Source organism: Miscanthus floridulus, chromosome 6 (genome assembly GCF_019320115.1).
Source record: "Miscanthus floridulus cultivar M001 chromosome 6, ASM1932011v1, whole genome shotgun sequence".
Taxonomy (NCBI): domain Eukaryota; kingdom Viridiplantae; phylum Streptophyta; class Magnoliopsida; order Poales; family Poaceae; genus Miscanthus; species Miscanthus floridulus.
Window position 1 is genome coordinate 133,473,399 of NC_089585.1, and position 9,577 is coordinate 133,482,975.

At 56.8% G+C, this 9,577-nt stretch overlaps 1 protein-coding gene across 1 annotated transcript; it reads right to left on the reverse strand.

The window, feature by feature from the left end:
- Positions 1–6,967: 6,967 nt before the first annotated feature.
- Positions 6,968–8,965, reverse strand: LOC136459708 (F-box protein At1g67340-like). Its single transcript, XM_066459552.1, is given in 5 exon segments — positions 6,968–7,579; positions 7,581–7,847; positions 7,849–8,103; positions 8,238–8,400; positions 8,613–8,965. Coding segments are annotated over 5 exon segments (1,176 nt in total). The 5' UTR covers positions 8,855–8,965; the 3' UTR covers positions 6,968–7,330.
- Between the last annotated feature and the right edge of the window lie 612 nt (positions 8,966–9,577).

The window sequence follows — 9,577 nt, forward strand, 5'->3', positions numbered from 1 at the left end:
TACTGTAGGGGAAAATGTCGGCGCCTACAACACTGCTTGGGTTCTGTTGTGCCAGGGAGGTCGAAGAGTACCGTTTCCGCAAGTGTATAGGGTACGGACCCTGGTATTGCGGTTTGACTTGTACGCCCTGCCTTACTTTCTCCGTCCGTTTCCTAGTCCTTACCGAGCGGACGTCCCCGGTCGGTTGGTCTCAGTCGGCTCTGATCGTGCCAGTCGGAGAAGAGCAGTGAGCAGAGGTTTGGCGCATCCCCGGTCGGAGATGCGGGTCGAGGGTCGGAAGTAGTGCTTTGGCCAGGCCTTCCGGTCGGAGAGACCGTCCGAAGGCGGGCTAGAGACCGAAGCGAGTGCTCCGGTTGGAGAGGCGGGCCGGAGTCGGAAACGGACGTCGTTCCTCCTCGGCCTGTTGTTCAGGTACTTGGACCGGCCTATGAGGTGCGCGTTGTTTGCAACATTGCCTGCTGGACCGAGCCTTTGCTGGAAAGCCGGTCCGCGCGGGACCCCGGGTTTATGAACCCGACACATCCCTTTCCGACCAACATTCTAAAAACATAAGTCATTTATTATCGGTTTCCATAAGCTCCAAAGATGTGTTAAAACTCCATGCTCCTTACTACTAAGCCACTATTTACCAATAGATTCAATGGAATCACCTAAATGAATATGAAAAAGAATATGTCTAGCCAATAACTGGTTGTTTTAGTCCCTCCCAACAACTAGATTTTTGCACATGCACTTACACTACCTTATAACTATATTTACACTATCTTATTATTATATTTACAATGATTTTTAGTGTAATTTATTAGATAGAGTGATGTAATTTGGAAATAACATAAATATATGCTATTTTTTTTAAAAAAAATACATTTTTTTCTATGGATTTCAGATAGCACAGAAATATATATCAAATTGTTCACAAATATCATCAAAATGTTCATAAACTTACAAATTTACAAATGGAAGAACAGAGAGCAGATAGGCATGGGGACGGGCAAGGCGGCAGAGGGCCATCTGGGAGCGGCAACGCTGGAGGCCGGCCTGGGGGTGGTGGGGGTGCCGGGGACGCTTGCGCCCGCGCCTCGGAGGGAGAGGTCCACGCGCCGGGGACGTCAGCCGTCGAAGGGAGAAGCGGCGGCGGCGGCTCGTAGCGGCTTCCGACGGAGACAGAGAAGCCACATAGGGCTTGAGAGATCACAAACCAGAGAGGGAGATCGGACAGCCCAGCACACTCCACGAGCCAAACCCAACGATGCCAAATCTGGTTGCTGAGACAGCCAAACAACCGGTTAGAAGATAGCAATTCTGATGAAAAATCTCACATAACACACACACACACCAAAGCTGTTTAGCTTTAGCCCATCATCATCTTCATCGTGCCATGTGGATGTGGGCGAGGCGCACGACGAAAGCACGATGCGCACACTTGCTCCACGTTTAAGACGACGAATAAGTGGTGACACTGATATGTATAAGCTTGTTCGGAACTGTTGGCTCGTTCGTTGCTGGTTCGTGAAGAAGTACTGTCGGTTTGTTTATGTGAGAGAAAAATATTGTTCCTGGCCGAAAACACTGTTCGTATGAACAGTGCACATGTGAGAGGGCTGGCCAGCACCCACCAGCCAGCCGCTCTAGCCGAACAGGCCGCAATGCGTCGCCGATCGATCCACCCGCATTCCATCTATTCGATTCCTCACCACCGTGTAATGTAATGAAATGAAATGAAATGTTACAACCACCATATTCTATTCCAATTCGCGCGCACGATGATCCCTGTTCGCCCTAACTGCTGCTGCTCGATCCATTTGAGGTCTTGTTTAGATTGTAAGTTTTTTCACTCTCTCTCTATCACATCAAATCTTAGGACATATGCATGAAGTATTAAATGTAGATAAAAAAAATAAGTAATTACACAGTTTGATTGTAAATTACGAGACGAATCTTTTGAGCCTAGTTAGACCACGATTGGACAATAATTGTCAAATACAAACGAAAATGTTACCGTGCCAAATACTAATTCATAACCTTAATCTAAACTATGTCTGAGTTTGTTCCAGGCTCCACTCCAGCCAGCACCCGGAAAAGTCAGCATCCCTGTATGCATGATGATGGACAGAGAGGGAGATAGATTTTGGTTGGACGCGAGTTGAGCTTGAAAACCTGTTTGAGCTCCACTCCAACGGGCAACGCGTCCGTGCACGAGAGCGACCTGTGGAACGCCGGGTGGCAGAGGTCAGGCACAGCGCGGCGCGGCGCGGCGACGAACGAAGCTGCCTGCCTGCCGGTCGCGAAACGACGAGGCGCTCGGCCGCCCCGAGCGACAGGCAACAGCGAGATGGGATGGGATCTGCTAGGCCCGGCCAGGAAATCTCATCGGAATTTACTACGAGGGCGTACGCACGCACGCAGCGGCTCCTGATTGGCGATACGTGCCGCTGCAGCGCATTGCGCTGCCGCAGGTGTCGCGTCGCTCGAACACCACGCGTTGCGTCGGTCCATGCCGCCGCGGCCCGGGGCCTGGATGGCAAAGGGATGTACCGGCGGATATCGTAGGAACGTTCTCTTTTTTTCTACGGACAATTCATCCCGTTGCGGTTCCTTTAACTGTTTCGGGTACAGATTCTTGTTTATTTTCGTACCCGTCGGGTATCGGTCGATAACAGATACCCGACGAGTACTGTATACCCGATAAACAAGGAGACGTGGGGTCAGAGCTTTGCGATCGGAGACGTTTCTTTTTCACCCGGGTATAAGTGTCGGAGTCTCGGAGATGCCGAGGAGAAGGAGCGAGCTTGCGAGGAGGACGAGCAAAGATGACAGAGAGACCGAACTGAGGAAGCGAGGGGTACGAGCGCTCGTGAGACAAGCGTGCTTGTGCTGCTGGCGGAGATGGTGAGGAAAAATTGAACTAGAATTCCTAAAACACACAAACTATATATATAATTGTTCAGATTTGGATCAAAATACCTATGTTGAGCTTCTTTGGACCTAATACTCGTATGACAGCTCAAATAGTCGGGTTTCCCAACGGATAACGGGGACGGATAAACAGGAAATGTTCTCGTACCCGCTATACCTGTCGGGATGAATTCTTGTCCATTTAGATACCCATGGGTAAAAATATGATTCCATTTCCGTTTTCTAATCCCAGGCCCGTTGCCATCCCGGGGGCCATCACGTCGCACGGTTCGGCAGGTCTCCAGCGCACGCAGCGTCGCAGCGCTTCGGGCGGGGAGAGGGGTGGAGGGCGCGGGGCGCCTAGGCGCAGCGCTTGCCGCCGGTGCTGGAACGTCCAGGGACGCGCCGTTCTCTCTTTCTTTTTTCTCAGTCTCCTCGCGGATTTTCCTGCCGGTTCGTGCATCGCGTGCGCGCGTACGTGACGCGGGGAGTGTTCAGAGCCTCCAAGTTTCGTACTACTGCTGCTATTGTGGCCGTTGTTGCTTGCCCCATTGTTTTTGGTTTGCCGGACGGTGGAATGTGGGTGTTAATATACGTACTCAATGGAGCAGTGCAACTTTTTTCTCCCTCTTTTTTTGAACTAACAGTGTTCTTTCTCCTTTTTTTTTGCTGCTGATGGAGGTCCTGCTTCCTGTCTCAAATATAGTAGACTTTTACAGGTGTGCCATTAAAAAATATGGTCGTGGCATGCGTGCCACTAAAAAATTCGAACGCACCTATGTGTCATAACACTTTACTTTTTTTTTTGTCTCCCAAACCATTCTGTTTACCTTCTATTTAATTTTTGCTGTTTGCCAGTCCTGACACGTGGACCTAGTTAGTGAAAACATTCAAAATGCCCTTCTATCAAGGCGTAAACTGCTCTCTATATTTTTTCCCCATCGGCATCTTCTTCCGACCACGCGGCCCTCTCTGCGATGCGCCGGCCTCCTGACTCCGACGACCCCCATCCCGACTCCGGTGAGCCCCCTCCCAACTCCGGCGAGCCCCACTCGACTCCGGCGAGCCCGGCTCCCCTCTCAGTTTCACATCCTCAATGCGCTGGCGTCTGCTCGGCCAGCGTCCGCTCGGCGAGCGTCCGCCGCCTGCCCCGAGCTCCGGCCCCTGAGAAGACGGCGCGTGGTCGAGGCCTCGCTCGCAGGTTGCAGCTCGCGCAGCGTGGCTCCGACGACCAGGGGCCAAGCTCCCCCCCGAGCAGCCAGGTCGCGCGCCGCCCGTCGAGCCTCCACTGGCGTGCTCGTCGTTGACCACGTCGCCACCAGTGCCTTGCCAGCTCCTCCTCGCCGCGCTCGAGCGGGCCTTCGTCCTGCTCTTGCATGTTCCTTCGCCCTCGTCGTCTCTGCCATCTCCGCCCTACTCATGCCGCGCCTAGAGCGTCGCGCGGGTTCCGACCACGCTGCGCGCTACTGGCCTCCCCCGGCGCCGTCGTCTTCGTCTTCGGGTTGTCCGTGCCCCGGGAGGCGCGTAGGGTCAGGGCGGCACGTCCTCGGCTTGAGGTGGCCTTAGCGCGCGTAGGCCTGGGTTGGGTCGGCGAGGTCAGGTGGGCAGGGAGCTCGCGGCCGGCGGTGCGGCGACACGGCCCGCGAAGGGGCACACGCGGCCGTGCGACCATCGCGCACTGTCGGTCGCGGTGGCCGGGGCGGTGGAATCGTTGGGTGCCGTCGGTGGGCGCGCCGGACGATGGAGGCTCGAGGCAAGCAAGCGGCTAGGCTCTGCCCGATCCTGACGTCTGCGAGGCCGGCTGCGTCCCCGGCCCCGGCGCCCGCGCGGCTGGCTCCGCCCCCCCCCCCCCCCCTGGCGCACGCGGGGCTCCCTGGCCCCGGCGCACGGTGGAGGACGGACGAAGTCAACCGGCGGAGGAAACAAAGAAGGGCACGGTCAAGAAGCAACATGAGGGTATCTGTGACTTTTTGCAACGCAGATTGACACCGTTAGATGAAAAAAGTGGACGGAATTACTTGGGAGGCAAAAAAGTAAAGTGTCATAGCAGATAGATGCGTTCGAATTTTTTAGTGATACATAGACCGTGACCATCTTTTATAATGGCATACGGATAAACGGCTCAATATAGTACTCCGCCCTTAGGTTTTGCATGACTTGCAAATGAGTCCTCACGCAGCTTTGCTTGGTTACCAGATGCAGCAGGCTTGGGGTGTTTCATGCAGCAATTTTACCAAGAAACTTTAGTAAAAAGCTCCTTGGTTACCAGAGAGTTTTGCAAAAAAAAAAAACAAAGGAACCACAGGCAGCCTATTTTGGGCTGCTATGCCCATGTGTCATGTACTAGGACGTACCACAGCCAGTAGGACGTATCTTTCCTACTTGTACTATACATTACCGTGTGGGCAATGGCACTCAGGGAGTAGCTTTGGCAACGGTAAAGGCCGCACTCACCATCTTGGCTCGTCTTTTCCTAGCCCTAGGGGTGAGTACAAAACACCACGTCACTTTTGCAGTCACCGCCACCGCTCCCAACAGCCAGAGAGAAAGCTCCAAGCCTCGCACTCCCCGAGACGGAAAAGTTTGGCCACACAGCACAGCACAGCACACACCCCAACCGATTGCCGCCGCTGCTAATCACACTCGCCCGCACCCCGATTAAAAACTCGAAGCGCACGAACCGAACTGCCGTTTGGCCGTACCTCCACAGCGTCCATCCAAAACACCAACACACAAGGCGACAGAAAAACGCATGGAAACCTATAGATGTCCATCGCGCCGGGCCAATGGCCTAGGCACGTCCTGTCGGGTCATTTTTCGAGCCGGGCCGGCCTGAAAAGCCCGAGCGTCTTAGCAGGCCGTGCCAGCCCAGCAGCCCGACGAGAGGGGAACGGAGGTGTCGTCGTCGCCTCTAGGCCGGGCGCGGGAGGCGAAGGGGCGGCGCTGGCCGAGAGAGGCGGGAGACGGTGGCGGCACTCGACGCCGGATCCAGCGAGAAAGAGAAGGGGATGGAGAGGAAGTTCTGGTCGGAGCAGTGGACGAGGCAGGAGGAGTCGGCGTCGCCGCGGCAGAGCGCGAGCACGTAGACGGATGTCGGAGACCTCGCCGATGGTGGCCGTTGCGAAGAGCTTCTCGGACGAGGAGGCGTTCGTGGGGAGCATGGCGGCGAGCCGCTGGATGTTGGCGTGGTAGGCGCCGTTCGCGGTGTAGTGGCTACTGTTGTTCCCGCAGATCTGCCCCATGGGGTCGCCGGCTTCCAGAGGCGTGGGGTGAAGACGAGGAAGAGGGCCGTGGCGGATCCGGCCGCACCCGACGCCGACGGCGCACGCGGCAAAAGGAGGTAGGGCCGTAGGGGAATGGCGGCGGCGGCGCTTCCAGGGCACGACCGCGTGGAGGTAAGGAGCCCCTGGCCACGCGGAGGTTGACGCATGACGCCAGATCTGTCGAGGTGAGCGCCTGAGCGAAGGTGAGGATCCTCTACCCTTCGGTGGGCGCGGCCGCTTGGGGTGGGAGGAGTGGAGTGATTGCGAGAGACAGACGCGGTGAAAGACCGAGAGAGGCGCGGTGAGAGAATGGGAATGGGGATTAGGGTTTCACATGGGGAGCGGTGAGAGCCTGAGAGTGGCCGGCTCTGTGCCTCCTTTTTTGGGCGGGTCGTGTTGTGCCGCCCGCCGGGCTGGGGGAGCAGCCCAAGCACGGCCTGCTACCCCAGGTCGGGCCGGCACGAGCAAGAAGGCCAGGCCGGGCCAGGCTCGGGCCGGGGCAAAAAGGCAGGCTTCAGGTCAGGCTGCATGTACATATATAGGGAAACCTCAACTCCAAAGCTCCATTACAAAATGGCTTGGAAATTGAATTCTACGCTTCGTCGCTTAGAAATACCAGAAGATTACAAAGGGCCAGTTTAGATGCAAATTTTTTTGCAAAATACTACTGTAGCAGGTTTCGTTGTTATTTGACAATTAGTGTCCCATCATAGTCTAATTAGGCTTAAAAGATTGTCTCGTGGATTTCGTCTAAACTGTGTAATTAGTTTTATTTTTTATTTATATTTAATGCTTCCGTCCAAAGATTCAATGCGACGAAAAATCTTAAAAAATTTGGCAAAACGAAGTGGAACTAAACAGGACCAAAAAAAAATAAGGAGATGCAGGTGGTGGATCTCTACTGCTCTTCCTTCCCTAGTAGAATACGTACATCTGACAAGACGACACCCGGGCCCAAACGGCAGCGACAAACCTCATTCAATTCATCAGCTGCTGCGGTGGAAAAGAGGGGAAAAAACAGCCGAAACGCTTTCATCCACCAGCTCGCCTTTCGCTACGCCCGGTCTATGGTGCGCCGGCCGGCACGGCCGCTGCGGCGGAGCCGTGGTGGGCCTGGTGTAGGGGACTAGTGCTGGTTCGTCATGTCAGCCGTTGGGAGAAACGGCGTTTCCTCACGGCTGCTGTTGCTGGACCTCGCCGCCGCCGCCAACGGCGGCGAGGAGCCACCGGTCCATGGGCACGCACTGCGCCTTGTGCGCGCGCTTCCAGTCCAGCGCCTGGCACGCGCGGGAGCAGTAGTTGGCCGCGCCGCACACGGAGCACCGCCGGAACTCGTGCCGCCGCGTCTCGCGCCGCCCGCACCGCACGTGGGAGCAGAGCCGGAGCTCCGCGCCGTCGCCGTCGCTGTCCACGCCGCTGCCTGTCGCCGCCGGGCTTCTTCCCGCCAGCCTGGGCGGCGCAGGGAGAGGCCCACCAGTCCACCATGAACTGGTTCGCCGCGTGGGGCTCCGCCTCTGGGAGGCTCCACCCGAAGTCCGACAGGAGCGGGCACCCTCCACCACCGACGCCTCCAGCGGCCGCAGCGGCGGCGAAGGGCAGCGCGGCGACGGCGTGGCGCGAGGCGGCCGCCGCGGAGAGCACGAGGGTGAGCTCGCGTGCGTTCGCGGCGACCAGGAGGCGGCGGCCCTCAGGCGGGGTCCCGACGCACGCCGTAGCCGTCCTGGAGGCAGTGCCCGAGCTCGCGGAGCGCGTCGACGTGGCCCAGCGCGGCCGCGCGCGCGCACAGCGCCGCCCCCGCGCGCAGGTCGCGGTCCGACTTGGCGCCGCCGCTGCCGTTGAACTGGATCACCGCCAGCGAGTAGAGCGCCGCGGCGTGCCCGCCGACGGCCGCCCTCGCCAGCAGCGCCGCGCCGCCGCTGCGGCTGCCCAGGCAGTAGAACCGAATCTGCAGGGAAGACAGAAGCATGCATGCGCTCAGCCACTCATCCATCATGCCGTGCGGCGCTTGAGCCGAGAAGAACGGAAACGATCCGATCGACTCTACTCTCAACTCATTAGGGTTGTGGACGCGTGGCGTACCATGCCGAGAATGTAGCAGGCCTCCAGGTTGCCGGCGTCGGCGCAGCGTTTGAGGAACCTCTGCGCCGGCTCGGACCACGCCGCCGCCTTGACGGCCAACGACGCCGGCGAGGCCTTGGCGAACACCATGTCATGGCCGCCGAGCTCGTTGAGCCTCTTGCACCTGCAAACGCCAAACACGTCAGCGCACGATCCTTGGCCTTCGCCTTATCCCTATCTATCACACGCTCCCAATGTTTCCGCAAACAGCAAAACTGCCCCCGCTCCCCCACGCATTTTGACTACTACTCCATCGCGCGAGGGAGAGGGAGCGTTCGCCGTCCGATGAAACACGAGGAGTTGATGACAAATGAAAGGATGCCCGGGAAGACGTACGTGAGGTGGACGGAGAGCAGGTCGGAGGGCGCCGAGGAGGCGGCGGCGAGCTTGGTCAGGATGGAGAGGACAAGGTCATCGGGGAGCGCGTCCAGGTAGTCCGGACCGCCGGTAAGCCGCTTCCTGCGCCCGCCGCAGGCGCACTCTCCGGCGACAGCCGACGCCGACCTCTTCCTCTTCTGCCCCACCAAGGCAATCACGTCGCCGCCGTTGGAATACCGGGACCCTCTCCTCGTCCTCATCTCTCTCTCTATCTCCCGAAGAGTCGCCGCCGCCTTAGAGAGGGGGCCGGTGGGAGAAAGGTGAAACGGCCGCGCGGGGCGGGCGGGCGAGGCGACAGGGAGCGCGGAGCGGTGTGCTAAAGGGATAGCAAGCCTGAGGCCTTTTATATAGAAGTAGAAGGTCAGGCAGGACTCAGGACTCAGGACTCAGGAGATAGAGGAGGGTGGGCCGTGCGGGCCCCGGTTGTCATAGGGGTCTTTGGAGGTTGCTTCAGTTTTTATTTTTACTGCTTTTAATGCCCTGCCAGTGCCAGTAGTAGTGTTGGCAGGGGCAGAGGCTCACCTCTTCAATGAAAAGCATCAATACTTGCTAGGCTTTTCCTCCTTTTACCGCCAGCTTTTCTGAGGGAAAAGCCTGCGAAAAACAAGGACATTGCAAGGGGGGAGTTTCCTTTTCTTCACTTGCGTTCGCTTTTACTACTGCATACGTTTGGGTAGTGCTCTCACCGTCCCATACACAACGGAATATTAACATTTGTATGAAAACGGAATATTAAAATTCAATTTAATAGTGATCTTATTTAGAATTAAAAGTTAGAATTTATTTAATTCTTGACAAATAAGAAGGATTTACAGAGTTTTTATTTATTTGTTTTGTTATACTGAACTGTGTAACGTCCGGGGAGAGTACAGTCAGAATGAGATATGAATGATACCCGTACTGAGTACTACCCCGACAGAGTA